At 52.0% G+C, this 13,688-nt stretch overlaps 2 protein-coding genes across 7 annotated transcripts; one reads left to right on the top strand and one right to left on the bottom strand.

The window, feature by feature from the left end:
* Window positions 1-362: 362 nt before the first annotated feature.
* On the bottom strand, window positions 363-12,574 carry Mlst8 (MTOR associated protein MLST8). 6 transcript variants are annotated; one of them, XM_078024452.1, is made up of 10 exons: window positions 12,444-12,574; window positions 5,971-6,142; window positions 5,335-5,470; window positions 5,118-5,169; window positions 4,869-5,049; window positions 4,426-4,501; window positions 4,201-4,353; window positions 3,273-3,397; window positions 2,974-3,137; window positions 363-2,863 (listed from the first exon to the last, which is right to left on the bottom strand). In XM_078024452.1, the coding sequence occupies exons 1-10, from the start codon at window positions 12,454-12,456 to the stop codon at window positions 2,745-2,747; spliced, it is 1,191 nt and encodes a 396-aa protein (XP_077880578.1). In that variant the 5' UTR covers window positions 12,457-12,574; the 3' UTR covers window positions 363-2,744. The 6 variants fall into 6 exon arrangements, with proteins under 6 accessions (XP_077880578.1, XP_077880579.1, XP_077880582.1 ...); XM_078024453.1 differs by having other exon boundaries at window positions 5,118-5,166; window positions 12,444-12,569; XM_078024456.1 differs by having other exon boundaries at window positions 4,869-5,031; window positions 5,118-5,166; window positions 12,444-12,567.
* Bricd5 (BRICHOS domain containing 5) lies at window positions 780-2,373 on the top strand. Its single transcript, XM_021734931.3, has 5 exons — window positions 780-830; window positions 989-1,111; window positions 1,334-1,489; window positions 1,560-1,661; window positions 1,889-2,373. Exons 1-5 carry the CDS (start codon window positions 780-782, stop codon window positions 2,240-2,242), a joined length of 786 nt encoding a protein of 261 aa, XP_021590606.2. The 3' UTR covers window positions 2,243-2,373.
* Window positions 12,575-13,688: the final 1,114 nt, after the last annotated feature.

The raw sequence follows: 13,688 nt of genomic DNA, 5'->3' as shown, positions 1-13,688 counted from the left end.
GGTACAAAACCAGAGCAGGATAGGGTCAAAGGGTGAAACTGGAAAAAGCACACACAATGGAGTTGCCAAGCATCAGATGGCTGAAGAGAGACCAGGACTAGGGCAGTGAGCAAAACACAGTTAGAAATAAGCCACCCTGGGGCACACACCCAACCTAACCATCCTTGGCAGGTGGGAAACTCCAGGAGGCTGCCAGCTGGTGACCCAGCCTGGAACTCTCCCGTCCCAGTCACGTACTCTAAAGGATGCCCAAAGCCCTGTGTGATATTGGAGGGGGGTGGGAAGCTGCTGATGGGCACCAGGAGGGGAAGGAAGCAGTGCCTATCTGTATACTAGTGACAATGAATAGGCAACAGTCTGTATTTGTTGAACAGTTTGTATTTAATGATGGCTCCCTGGGTGCCATGGACCATGCCCACCTCTGGGAGTCTGCAGGTAACTGGACTGGAAACAGACTCTAAGATACATCAAATCTGTTCCAACCAGACAGAATCATTTGGCTGGGCCTGGGCTGCCTGCAATGAATCAGCTGGACTAGATTCCCACTGAAGCCTGCAGACCTCATAATGTTCTGTTGGTACAAGATAGGTATCAAGAGCCAGGCCTGATGACTGGCATCCTCAGTGGGAGAGGGGGCTGTCCTAGCTCTGACCTGGACATCAGATACTGAGCTGGGGAGGAGGCAGTTGTTTGGCTCATCAGAGTCATCCTGAGGTTTTCCGGGCCAACTCCTCCAAGGGGCTGCAAACAATCAGTGCATTGTCGGCAGGGGCTGCAGCATGGAGCAAGGAAGCAGCCACACGGAGAGCCCCAGGCCTGGGCCTGCAGAGGTGAGTACCTCTATCATTCTTGGGACAAAAACCTGGGGATGTCCAGGGCAGGGGACAGGAGTACCACCACCTACCCCACCTTATCCCCTCTTTTCCCTAAGCAAACCTGCTCCCTGGTCTCTAACTCAATAGCCTCACTGACTGCAGTATGCCCCCAGGTGAAGACCAAGCCCTGCCACTGGGGTTGGAGAGCTGCAAGCCTGCTGTTACTGCTGCTGGCACTGGCTACTGCAGGGGCTGTGGCCGGAGGGCTTCTTGGGTTTGCTCATAGCCCTTCCAAGGTGAGCCCCACCTGAGGCCCAGGGACATGGGCAGTGGGAAGGGGTCAGGGAGGTTGGTCTTCCAGTGGAGCCAGGACCCAAAGTAGGCCCTAATACTGGCCTTAGAGCAGAGTACCAGAGGGTGGAGAGGCCCATTCACGATGTTGAAATGCTGCAACCCAGGGATAGGGGCCTATGGGGCTGCTCAGCCTGCCCAGCTGAACTCCCACTTCCCATTCTCAGCCATTGCTGCAGATGCTCCGGCTGACCTTCCCAAGCCCCCAAGTCCCCTGGTCCAATCAAACCACCATCGTGGACGTGGCCCAGAATATGGCAACCATTATAGTGACTCCACCTCAGAGCAACCGCAGCTGGGCAGTGCTGTTCGACGGGCAGAGCGTGAGTGGGTGGGGAGGGAATCAATCCACAGGTGTTGGGGTGGCCCTGCCTCACCCACCTGCCTCCCCAGGGCTGCATCTGTTACCGTCCTGCAGAGCACCAGGCCTGCTTTCTCCGCCTGATGGAGGCCCGAGATCGGGAAACCCTGCAGCTGCTGATGAACACCTCCAGGGTGAGCAGAGCATGGTTCCACCACCAGGCCAGGGGCCAGACAAAGGGTCCTGTGTGCGGCCCAGCTGGGGCTCTGGTTTCAGGGAAACAGAAAGCTCTATCTTCCCTTAGCTGAGGCTGCTGACAAAAGTAGAAGGTGGGGCTGGCAGGTGGGTGTGGGATGTGAGTACCTGCCCAGCCAGGAGGAGGGAAACCTCCATGCCATAGCCCACCAAAGCCTTTCTGCAGGCCCAAGGGTCCCTCAGCCAAGGTCATGACACCCACCATGCCCAGGAGCTGCTGGCAGTACTTGGGAGACACACTGTGGATCCTGCCCAGGTGGGGGCTTCAGTGCAGCACCTTTGTGCAAAGACCCCCATCTACTGGGCCCGTCAAGCTGAGGGTGAGTTGGGGCAGGATGTGTGGAAGGGCTGTGTGGCTCCTGCAGAACAATCTACAGAACTACGTAGGAGTGCTTTGGAAATTCATGAGTCTCCCTCCCACCCAGGGCCCCAGAGGCAGCGGCTGATCTATCTCTGCATTGACATCTGCTTCCCAAGCAACATCTGTGTGTCTGTCTGCTTTTATTACCTCCCAGACTAAGCCCTCTGCCTGGCCCAGCCTGGCCACTGCCCCATGGACTACCCATGGTCCCACAGGCTAGTTAAGTTGGCTGTGTCAACAGCACCTGGAGGGCAGCTGCTGACAGGGACTAATAAACAATTCTACCTGGCCATGGTGATGGTCTCTGGGTCCTTGGGCCCTGAACAGGGGCAGAAAGGAGAAGGAGAGGGAAGAGGAACATGACTTGGCAGGTGGGCACCAGCTTGGGTCCTTTCAGAAACTCTAAACGCCATAAGTCCCACATCCCGGAAGGGAGTGCAGGCTCTCCAAGCCCAGGGATGTACGTCCTGAGTCAGTGGGCAATTGGGCAGGCCTGGCAAGAGGGAGGGGTAGCCCAGTCAGTCCAGCTAGCATGGTGGGCAAAGGCTAGTCTCAAGAGTTTCACTATGACCTGAGTAGTATACAGGTCCAACAAGCTACAGCCACTGCACCAGGCAGTCCCAGCTGCCCAGTTGCTGCCTGTGATCCTGAGGGGCAAGGGCTAGCCAAGTACACTGTCATTGAACGCCAAACAGACGACAGCTTTCTGGTGGCCACCATACTCTCTCTTAATCTCTCCAGTCTCCACACACCAGAGCCGGGCCAGGTTGTCAGAGGAAGCTGCAAGGAGGGATTAGGCAAAAGCTCAGAGCCAGGACAGCTTAAGGCAGAAGAGCAGCAGCAGCTGTCATGAGCCACTCTGGAGGCCAAAGCAGGAAGGCAAGCCTCACCTGTAACAATGTACTGAGAGTCCCCTGAGAAGGCACAGCCCCACATCCAACCTCGAGATGACTCCCCAGGATTGCTGCTCTTGATGCTGAGCTCTGTCATCAGGGAGAAGTTGGATGTCCTCCAAATCTTGCATGTCTGGTCAGCTGAGCAGGTGGCAAGGAGCCTAGGATGGGTTCAGAATATGGGGTGTCATACAATAGTCATCCCCACCTGAACCCCCTACCATGCATTAGGCCAGATCCATCATTCGCCCAGTCGCAGGCAGATCCCCTCCTGGGTTACCAGGTCCTACACGCACGTGGAATCAGGGCTGAAGCGGCACTGCAGGGCATAGCGTGTATGAGCTGGTATCTTGGTCTTGGGGATGAGCTGGGTCACTTCATCACCAATGCCCCCTGTCAGATTCCAGACATAACAGTTTCCCTATAGGGTAAGAAGGAAGTCACTTGAAACCCTGAGTCTCAGAGAACGCTCTGAGGGCTAGACCTGAACCCAAGATCCACCAACACTAGGGATCAACATACTCAAGAGTCCTGGGCCAGGGCGTGCAGGCTGGCACTTTGGGTCCTTCCTATACGAGGCCCCTGGGAAGCCTGACCTCAAACAAGGGCCATGTCCAGCCAGCCAAGTGTAGGAGGCTATGCTGGCCAAGGACTCACATACACCTTGGCTGCTGGCCAATGGAGCTATGCAGAAGGAAAGGCGAGGAAAGAACTCAGAGTGCCTCAGGCCAAGGCTGTGAGGAGGGAGGACTGGGGCATGGACAAGTGAGGCATTGGAATCTAAGTGAAGTGAAGGGAGAAAAATGTAATTGGAGAGCAAGAACTGAACCTCAGCATTCCACTGGCTTTGGGCAGGAGTAGGGGCTTCTTGGGATCTAGCTGAGGGAGATGGATCAAGGGACCAAGGGAAGTCAGAGAAGAGGAAGGGAAGCCACAGGGAAGCTAACAGCATTAGGATACTCAGGCCAGGAGGTGACAGGGAGAAAAGAATAAAATGGTCAGCCTTGAGAGATTCTAGAGACTGAGGAACCTGGCCTGAGAGGGCTACGGCAGGCAATGAGGGGAACATTAAAAATGGTAACCAAGTTTATGGCTTTGGGGGATGGATGGGTGTTAGAAACTGGGGAAGGGGCCTAAGGAACACCAGGGAATGAATCCATCTGCAGGGAATATGTGGCTGGGTACTGAGCTGCCCCTGCCTCTGCATTCCCCTCCAGGACTCACAGTGCTATTGACTGCTGCCATGTAGCTAGCATCAGGGTCAATGTGGGCAGATGTGATGGAGACCTCAGGTTCAGGGATCAGCTGCTCATTGTGATCTGTTTTCAGATCCCAGATGTGGATAGCACCGCTCTGGTCACCCACGATGAGCTCTGCCTGGGGGTGCAGGGGAGGTGAGGTGTGGCAGGACCATTACTGTGCCCAGTCCCATGAGTAATCACCCCTTACCTGGTTGGGGTGCAGGCACACACAGTTAATGGGTGCATTCACCTGGAAGATCCGCTGACACTGCAGGTTCCGAGACCTGTGGGGATGAGGTTACACACTGTCTCTGGTGGATGCTGTTGGTACCCCACCAGATGCCCTCTCGTGTCACCCTGCTGATGGGAACTACCTTATAGGGAACACTTGTGAGGTTCAGTCCTTCACTCCAGGAAGTAGCCTGACACCAGTGACTGACAAGGGAAATGAAAGCCTGTCCCCTTGCCTCAAGGCAGAGCTAGTTCTTGGATGCAATTCCCTTCAACCTGCTTTTCTCCTTCCCTCCATAAACCACCCACACAAACCCCTCTGGATTAGCCTCTTCTTGGAGAGAATCTACCCAGAGATGGTCCCTTGGCCTGCCCCCCTCACCCTTGGATAGTGGGCCCCTCCTGCCCAACATCCGACACCTGAGATCCCAGATTCGGGCTGTGCAGTCCTCCCCGCCTGTGTACATCCAGCGGCCGTCCTCATGAAAGCCCACAGATGCTATGTTCTTATTTACTCCGTCATAGCTGATGATGGGATTGGGGTTATTGGAGTTGAGATCATACATGCGGATGTGCTGGTAACCTAGGGACACAGGCTGAACTGAAGAACGGTTATGCCCAGGTTGACCTGCTAGAGGTCAGGGATCAGAGGTCAAGAGTCACAGTTACCTGCAGCAGCAATCATGCTGCGATCTGGGGTGATCTCCAATGCATTCACCTGCTGTGTGTGTTAAGGAGGATGATGGGAAGGGAACCCTGAGACTAGGGGTCCTCCAAGGCCTCCACCACCTGGCTTGGGCTGCTGCCTACTTCCCACCCCAAGCCATCAACCCCACCTGGTTATCCAGCCCAGCACCATCCCGCCCACCACCCAGGTGGAGGATACAGAGTCCTGGTGCTGCACAGTACGAGTGCAGATTCCACTGTGGGCCTGCCAGAACCGCACAGTGTGGTCATAGCCCGCGGTAGCCAAAATGACCGGGTCACTGCCCACTGTGCCTGGGGATGTGTTCATGGTGCAGCTGCTGGGAAGAATATAGCCTGTACAGGGCCAAAGAGTTGATGGGCAAGGAGCAAAGTTCAGAGCATCTGGAGGGGAGAAAAATAGTATTTAGGGGATGCCCTCTGCGTCCACACAGAGCTCAGAGATATGTATTAATCTGACTTTAAAGACCGGGAAACTGGCTCATACAGGTTCTGGGACGCGCACAGCAGGCGAGAGACCATTGGGGACGCCAAGCAGTCTGCGGTCGGCAGGGGGCAGTCACGCGGGGCACCTCTGCCGCAGGGGCGGGCCGCGCACGCGCAGGTGGCGGGAGTCTGAGAAACCCCAGCGCTACGGCTGCGCATGCGTAGCTGGCCGATGGCTAGACCTGATGGGAGGCGTTGGCCGTCTGGACCCTCGAGATCCCCTAGACTCCGCCGACTGTCTTGCCTTCCTTCTGCTGGCCATCTTCCCCCGACCGCGCCCTCCTAGCCACCCATAAGCCGATTCCCGGCCCTCGTCCCACGGCCTCCGTACCTTACACGCACTCCGCATTCTACCGTAGTCCAGGCCGGTGAGGGGAGCAGGAGCAAGTCGATAGAGGCCGGGGAGGAGCGTAGAGATATCGATGAATCTTCAGGGCGAGACCATGGGCTCGGTAGGGGGAGAGGACGAGACCAAAGTACTGGGGCGGAGACTCCAAGAAAACCTAGGGGCGGAGCAGATGCTAGTTGTGGCTCGGACCTCAGGCTCACTCGGCACCCAGCCCCCCCCATTTTCAGGCTTGGGCCCCAGGCAGTGTCGCGCCATCCCCTTGTCCTCCCCGACCCACTGCTCTACCTTGCCAGGCTGAGATTGCCAGGCAAATTACAGAACTTGAATTTCAGACAAGCAACAAATAACTTTTTATTGTAAATATATCCCAAATACTGAGTGGGATACAGTTATACCAAAAACTTACTTGCTTATACAAACTCAAATGTGACTCGTTATTCTGTAGTTTAATTTGCTAGATCTGGCAGCCCTAGTACAGGATCTTTCAAACCTATCCAGCCCCATTCTGAGTCTTGGTGCACCTAGCTCAGCCCAGGGATCCCTTTACAATTGTAGACCCTCATACTTGCTTTTCCATTCCAGCCTTCTGAACCCAAGCACGTGGCCTCAGCCCTTGAAACAGGCTCCCTAGGGTTTCTTACCACCACACTTGTGGACTTGGCTGCAACCCCCTTTTCCTGTGCCCACAGAGCAGGTAGATCTGGCCTCTTGACTGATACCAAGTCCCTGACACATCCACCCAGACTCTGGGTCCCAGGAACCCTCCTTTCTAATACCATGCCCACCTCTACTTTCTAGCCTCTAGTCTTTTAAGAAAACCCACATCCTCTCCTTATATTTGCTATTCTCCCTTTCAAAGAACTGTTCTCACCTCTTGCCAGCTCCACTTCCCTGCCCCCGCTCATTCCCCAACTTTACCTCCAGCTCGCCAATGAAAATTCTTCAAGGTCAGCAGCCATTACACTTTGCCAAGTCCAATGGATACTTTTTCTCCCACTTTCTGACACATCTGTATAGTGGTTTACAGCATCGCCTGAAAATCTTCCATTTCCTTGCTTAGTGTCCTGGCACAAGATCTTTCTCTGCCTTCCTGCAGAGACTAATACCCTCCAGAAATCTCTCTGCAACACAAAATTTCTGGGGGCTCACAGCCACCAGCTCCATGGCTTCCAATGCCATCCTTTCTTTGGGGGTCTTTTCATCCTGTCTCCAGTCCTAGCAGCTTCTGGAGCCTCAGCCCTTGAAACACATTAAGCTCTCTGTTAAACGTGGCCCCTTGCCAGGTGCAGTTGCACACATACAATCCCAGTGACTCAGGAGGCTGAGGCAGAGAGATTGCAAATTCAAGGCCAGCCTGGGCAGCCCTGACTCAAAATAAGAATGGCTGGAGATGTGGCTCAGTGGCAAAAGTGCCCCTGGGTTCAATCCCCAGTACCAATGAATAAAAAAAAAAAAAAAAAAAAAAAAAAAAACCACAGCTCCTCATAAGCCACATAGTCACCTTCCATGGCCAAGGCAATTCCTTGCTGTCTGCCCTTCCATGAACAGTGCCCATTTGTGTTACAGCTGGGTGCGATCTGGACACATCACTCTCCCTCTCTTCCCTTCAACCACTGTTGTTTTGTTTTGTTTTGTTTTGTTTTTCCCCCAGTATAGGAGATTGAACCCAGGGCCTTGTTAAAGCTAACCAAGTGCTCTACTACTGAGTGACATCCCAGCCCTTTGTTTTATTTTATTTTGAGACAGGGTCTCACTAAGTGACCCAGGCTGGCCTTGAACTTGCAGTCTTCCTGCCTCAGCCTCACAAGTAGCTGGGATTACAGGCATGTGCCACCATGCCCCATTCAGCTCCTGGTTTCACCTCCTACTGATCTCAGTCCTCTTCTGATGCTCTGCTTTGCCCCCACGCCCCTGCATAACAGCTTCCTCAGTTCACACACCCACATTTTTAAAAATTCTTTTAGTTGTAGATAGACACAATATTTATTTTATTTGCTTATTTTCATGTGGTGCCGAGGATCTAACCCAATGCCTCACATGTGCTAGGCAAGAGCTCTACTACTGAGCTATACCATCAGCCCCTACTTTTTTTTTTTTTTTGTACCAGGGATTAAACCCAGAGATACTTAGCACTAAGCCACATCCCCAGCCTTTTTCATTTTTTTTTTTTTTATTTTGAGACATGGTCTTGCTAAGTTGCTTAGGGCATCACTAAGTTGCTGAGGCTGGCTTTGAACTTACAGGTATGGGCCACAGCCACAGTGCCCGGCCATTCAACCACTCTGCATTGTAGAGTGGTCTTTTACAAACCAGTCTGGCCTTACCACTCCACAGAGCTTTCAGGGGTCCCTGGTACCCTGCAGGCTCTTGGACCTGGCTCCTGCCTACCCTGTAGCTTCCTGGTCTCTCCTCCCAATAGGTCACAAAACAACAGGCACTCACTTGCATCCTGTGCCTGCACCTAGGATGTTCTTCCCTCTAAACCTTTACCCGCCAATTCTTCAGCTTTGGCACCTTTACCTGTACTTTGAGGGTTTGTTGTATGTAGGACTTTGTGCTGGGTATTTCTGTTTTAATTGGTGTGAAATTCACATAGCAAAAATTAATCATTTCAGCTGGGCGCAATGGACCCGCCTGTAAGCCCAGCGACTTGAGATAGGAGGATCACGAGTTCAAAGCCAGCCTCAGCAAAAGCAAGGTGCTAAGCAACTCAGTGAGACCCTGTCTCTAAATAAAATAGAAAATAGGGCTGAGTGACCCTGAGTTCAATCCCTGTACCAAAAAAGAAATTAACCATTTAAAGTGAACAATTCAGGGGCTGGGTTTGTGGCTCAGTGGTAGAGCACTTGCCTCAAGTATGAGGCACTGGGTTTGATTCTCAGCACCACGTATTAATAAATGAATAATCAACAACCATCAACACCCATCAACAACCAAAGAAATATTTAAAAATAAATAAATAAATATAGTAAACAGTTTAGTCAGGCACAGTGACGTGTGCCTGCCATCTAGCTACTCAGAAGGCTGAGGCTGGAGGAGTTTGAGACCAGCCTGGGCAGCAGAGCAAGACTCGGGGGCTGGGGCTGGGGCTGGGGCTCAGCAGTAGTGCACTTGTCTGGCATGTGTGAGGCAATGGATTCAATTCTCAGCACCATATATAAATATATAAAATAAAAGTCTATCAATAACTAAAAATATATTCTGTTTTTTAAGAGAGAGAGAGAGAGAGAGAGAGAGAGAGAATTTTAATATTTATTTTTTAGTTTTCGGCGGACACAACATCTTTGTTTGTATGTGGTGCTGAGGATCGAACCCCGGGCCGCACACATGCCAGGCGAGTGCGCTACCACTTGAGCCACATCCCCAGCTCCCTAAAAAAATATTCTTAAAAAAAAGCGGAGAGAAGGGCTGAGGCTGGAGCTCAGCTCACCTAACCCGGGCTCAGCTCTGGGTTCGATCCTCAGCACCACATAAAAATAAATAAATAAAATAAAGGTATTTTGTCCAACTACAACTAAAAAAAAAGAAGAAGAATTTTTTAAAAACGGAGAGAGCAGGGTTGGGGCTATGGCTCAACGGTAGAGAGCTCGTCTAGCACGTTCGAGGCCCTGGGTTCGATCCTCAGCACCACATAAAAATAAAATAAAGATATTGTGTCAACTACAACTAAAAAATATTTAAAAAAAAAAAAACGGAGCGAGCAAGGCACAGTGGCATATGCCTGTAATCCCAGTGGCTCAGGAGACTGAGACAGGAGGATTGTGAGTTCAAAGCCAGCCTCAGCAACAGTGAGGTGCTAAGCAACTCAGTGAGACCCTGTCTCTATGTAAAATACAAAATAGGGCTGGGGATGTGGCTCAGTGGCCGAGTGCCCCTGAGTTCAATCCCTGGTACCCCTCCCCAAAAATCTGAGAGGGTGTCAAAGTTTTAAATAAATAAATAAAGCAAGACTATTCAGTGATTTAGTCTGCTAACAGCATTGTGCAACCACTACTCCCATCATCCCCAAAGGAGAACCACACCTACCAAGCACCCCAAACCCAGCCCCTGGCAATCCCAATCCACTTTCTTTCTCTCTGAATTTGTCTATTCTACACATTTCACATCAATGGAATCATGCAACTGTGGCCTTTCACAGCTGGTTTCTCTCACTCAGCACAGTTTTCAAGGTTCATTCGTGTTGTATATTAGGGCTTCGTTCCTTTCTGTGGCTGAATAATATTCCATTGTGTGGATAGGCCACAGTTTATTTATGTGGACATGTGGGGTATTTCCAAGAGTGTCATTGCTGGGTCATATTTTGACTCTATTCAACTTTTTGAAGAACCACCAAAACTGTGATGAGTCTTTTATTTTTTTCCTTTGCGGTGTGTGTGTGTGCACGCGCGCGTGCATGTGCACGCACGCACATGTGTATGGTGCTGGGGATGGAATGTGGGGTGCTCTACCATGGAGCTACATCCTCACCCCTTTTCAATTTTTATTTTGAGATTGACTTGTTAAATTGCTGAGGCTGGCCTTGAACTTGCAATCCTCCTGCTTTAGACTCCTGAGTTGCTGAGATTACAGGAGTGGGTCACCTTACCAGCTCATGAAAAGTCTTTTAAAAGCACTAAGTATCAGGTCCTCATAATGACTCTCCAGAGGAGGATGCACTCCCATTTGGAGAAAGAGAACTGGGAGTCAGAGATATAGAATTGCAGTTGAAAGCATATAGCTAGAACATGGTGGAGCCCAAGTTTCATCCAGATCCTGGCCAAAGCCCATCCTCTCCAACCCAACTCTCCCCTGGTCAGGGAGATTGCTCCCCAGGCAACCCTTCCACCTCATATGTCCTGCTCATCTTCCTCTTGAAGGAGAAATGACCTTCCCAGAGGCAGCTTCAGAGCAGGCTTGGGGGCAACATTGGGGAATAGCCACAATGAAGCCTAAGAACAGAAGGAAGAAGTGAGCTGAGGGAAAGTGTGGCCAGATGTATGTGGGTCCCCTTGACCCCAGGTCCTGAGCTGTTGCCTTTTCTGTGGGGCTCAGGGTGCAGCAGGGGGTTGAGGGCAAGGAAGGCTACAGGTGCCCTAACCCAGGAGTAGCTGACAGGGCCCCTAACCTGTCTGAGCAGCCCCAGCGTCTCTGCTGGGCAGGAGTGGGGCCAGGGCACGTGGTCATTGAGCTTCTTGGGGTGTCAGGTACTGGCACAGCACTTTGCAGAGGTGGCGTCCACACAAATGACAGGAACTGTGCAGCTAGCACATGCTGCATGCTTCCTGCAGTCCATGGGGAAGGCATATTTGCCATCCTCCTTTTACACAACAAGCCAGGCAATAAGACTTTGGGTGGCAGGAGGGGCACCAGGGAAAAACCTGAGCAGGTACACAGCCAGGGGCACCAGCAGGAGCTATGAGCTGCTCTGTGGCAGCCACGCATCCAGGAAGGAGGCCATCTTCAGCTATAGTGAAGCTGTCGCCAGCTCTCCCCTAGACTGAGCTTCAGCAGTTTTGCTGGCTCAGCGGCCCCTCCTCCCAGGATCCTCCTCAGAGGCCTGACTTCGGGGAGGACTGCCTGAGTCCCACGCCTCTGCATCCTCATCCCCTACCAGAGTGGCTGCCTGCCCTGCTGTCCTCATCCTTAGGCTTGGGGGACCCCAGGCAGGTGCACATCTCTGTTCCCATGTGGACCTTCCCATCAACCTGGGCTGCAGGCAGAACTGCTGCCCCATTTTACAGAGGAAGCAGCTGAGGAACTGTCCAAGGTCACTGGCTAGCAGTGTCTGACCTGGGGCTTCTGGACCCTTTCTGGGCTCTGCCTCACCTAGTAGGGGAAGGCTCTGGCTCTCCTCCTGCTACATGTTACCCTGTAGGGTTAGGAATCTGTGGGTCCTTGAGCAGTAGCCCACCTGGAACCCAGGTACCCCTTCTAGACCACACAAGAATGTACCATATACTTGGGGCTCTGGAATTCCCTGACCCAAAGGCCTCAAGCCCACTCCCAGAATCTGTACAGCCCTCTTCCTCAGTCTGTCCTCCTGAAGGTGGGCCACATAACAGGGTGCTCAGGAATGCCTGTTTGTGGAGTGTGGGTGGCACTGGAGCTGGGTAGAGACAGGAGTGGGCTGCAGGCAGGGACCAGTTCATGACCCAGAAGGAATCCAAGAATTCTGAATTCAAATTTAGATGAAGGTATATTTGTCAAGGTAGGAGAACAGAATATATTTTATTTAACATGTTTCTAGTGTGAGTTAAAATATTTAAATATTCCGATATTCTGTGAGGGGGCCTGTGTTTGTTTTTGCCCCAGGCTCTGCAAATGTCAAGCATACGGGTTTACCTTAACAAGCCCAAAACACAACAGTAAAAGTAATGATGATAGCTGTCTTCTAATCTGTATGTTGTACTTTTTTTTTTTTTTTGGTAGTGCTTTCTATATGCTAGGCACTGAACAAACAAAGATGAATCACTTACAGTTGTTCCCCATGTGGCCAGGAAGGGATGCTTAAGAACTTCACACGGAGCACAGCAACCGTTTGCTGAGCACTTACTGAGTTATGTGTGAACAGCTGTGTGGATAGCATCACAGTTAATCCTGAAGTAACCTAGAGAGCAAATAAGAGACTCAGAAAGACAACATGACCAGTTCAGGATCACAGAGGTAGTAAGAGGAAGAACTAGGACACATGCAGGAACCAATATGGATTTGAAGCCCAGACTCAGGACCTTAAGACTTTGGGACCTCAGATGGGGCACATAGCTTCTCTGAACCTCAGTTTCTTCATCTGTAATATGGGGATAATAAATCTAACCCCATCTATAAAGTGATCAGCACAGCACCTGACCTGGCAGGTACCAAGGAATTGGTCATTATCAAAGGTGGCAGGCAGGAAGAAAGGCCTTTGCAAAATATGGGCCCCTATGGGAGCCCCACATGCCAGACACAGGCCTGCTCGTTAAGCCTCATGGGAGACCTCGTAAGGGAACGACATGATTATGGGGTTCCCTGGGCCTGAAACTTCTCTTTCCCTACCCTCAGGCCACCCTCTTTTTTTTTTTATCTTATTTTTTATTTTGGTGAGGTTCTTTTTTTTTTGTCTTTTGGAACTGGGGGTCGAACCCAGGGCTTTTCGAATGTAAAGCAGACGCTTTGCCATTGAGCTACATCCCATCCCTCAGGCCACTCTCTTGGCCCTGTCAACTGGTCCAGGACCACAGGGAGTCAGGCATTAGGCCATGTTTCATATGTGCAACTCCCGCCAAATTCTCCCAACAGCCTGGTTTGGGGTGCTGATCTGCCCCTCTCTGAGTCAGGACCCAGACCCCAACTGGCCTGTGTCTACAATGCTGCAGGCATGTCAAGGAGAAGGCCTGACCCAGGGCTGGGCTGGCCTTCAGGCAGGAGGTGAGAAGGGTGAGACCTTTGGAGGTGGAGATTCCAGCACCTGTCAGATGCAACTGTCCTGCCTGGGGCTGTCCTGCTGCAGCTGCAGAGAAAGCAGGCTGGGGCCAGGGCTCTTTTTGGTGCTGGGGATGGGCGAGTGGAGCTCCCTTCGCTGTCCTAAGGGGACTGCTGTCCCCGGCATTGTTTGTGGAGAGAAGCCAGAGGCTGCTGGGGAAGAAGGTGTAGTTGGGGGGAGGGGATGAGGGTTCCCTGACACCGAATTCATTATTGGGAGATTCCTCTTCACAATCCCTCGACACCTCCCACGGGAACCG

The sequence above is a fragment of the Ictidomys tridecemlineatus genome, chromosome 10 (assembly GCF_052094955.1).
Source record: "Ictidomys tridecemlineatus isolate mIctTri1 chromosome 10, mIctTri1.hap1, whole genome shotgun sequence".
In the NCBI taxonomy this organism is placed as follows: Eukaryota; Metazoa; Chordata; class Mammalia; order Rodentia; family Sciuridae; genus Ictidomys; species Ictidomys tridecemlineatus.
Note: the sequence above shows the minus strand (reverse complement) of the source record. Positions and strands in the feature narration are given on the sequence as shown.

Bases quoted from the DNA above. Each gene is read 5' to 3' on its own strand.
- Bricd5 (XM_021734931.3), top strand. From the start codon at position 780: ATGGAGCAAGGAAGCAGCCACACGGAGAGCCCCAGGCCTGGGCCTGCA. The intron at 1,112-1,333 runs GTGAGCCCCACC...TCCCATTCTCAG, and splicing joins TTGCTCATAGCCCTTCCAAG to CCATTGCTGCAGATGCTCCG. The intron at 1,662-1,888 runs GTGAGCAGAGCA...GCCTTTCTGCAG, and splicing joins TGCTGATGAACACCTCCAGG to GCCCAAGGGTCCCTCAGCCA.
- Mlst8 (XM_078024452.1), bottom strand. The intron at 5,170-5,334 runs GTATCCTCCACC...TAACACACACAG, and splicing joins CTGTGCAGCACCAGGACTCT to CAGGTGAATGCATTGGAGAT. The intron at 4,354-4,425 runs GTAAGGGGTGAT...CTGCACCCCCAG, and splicing joins TGTGCCTGCACCCCAACCAG to GCAGAGCTCATCGTGGGTGA.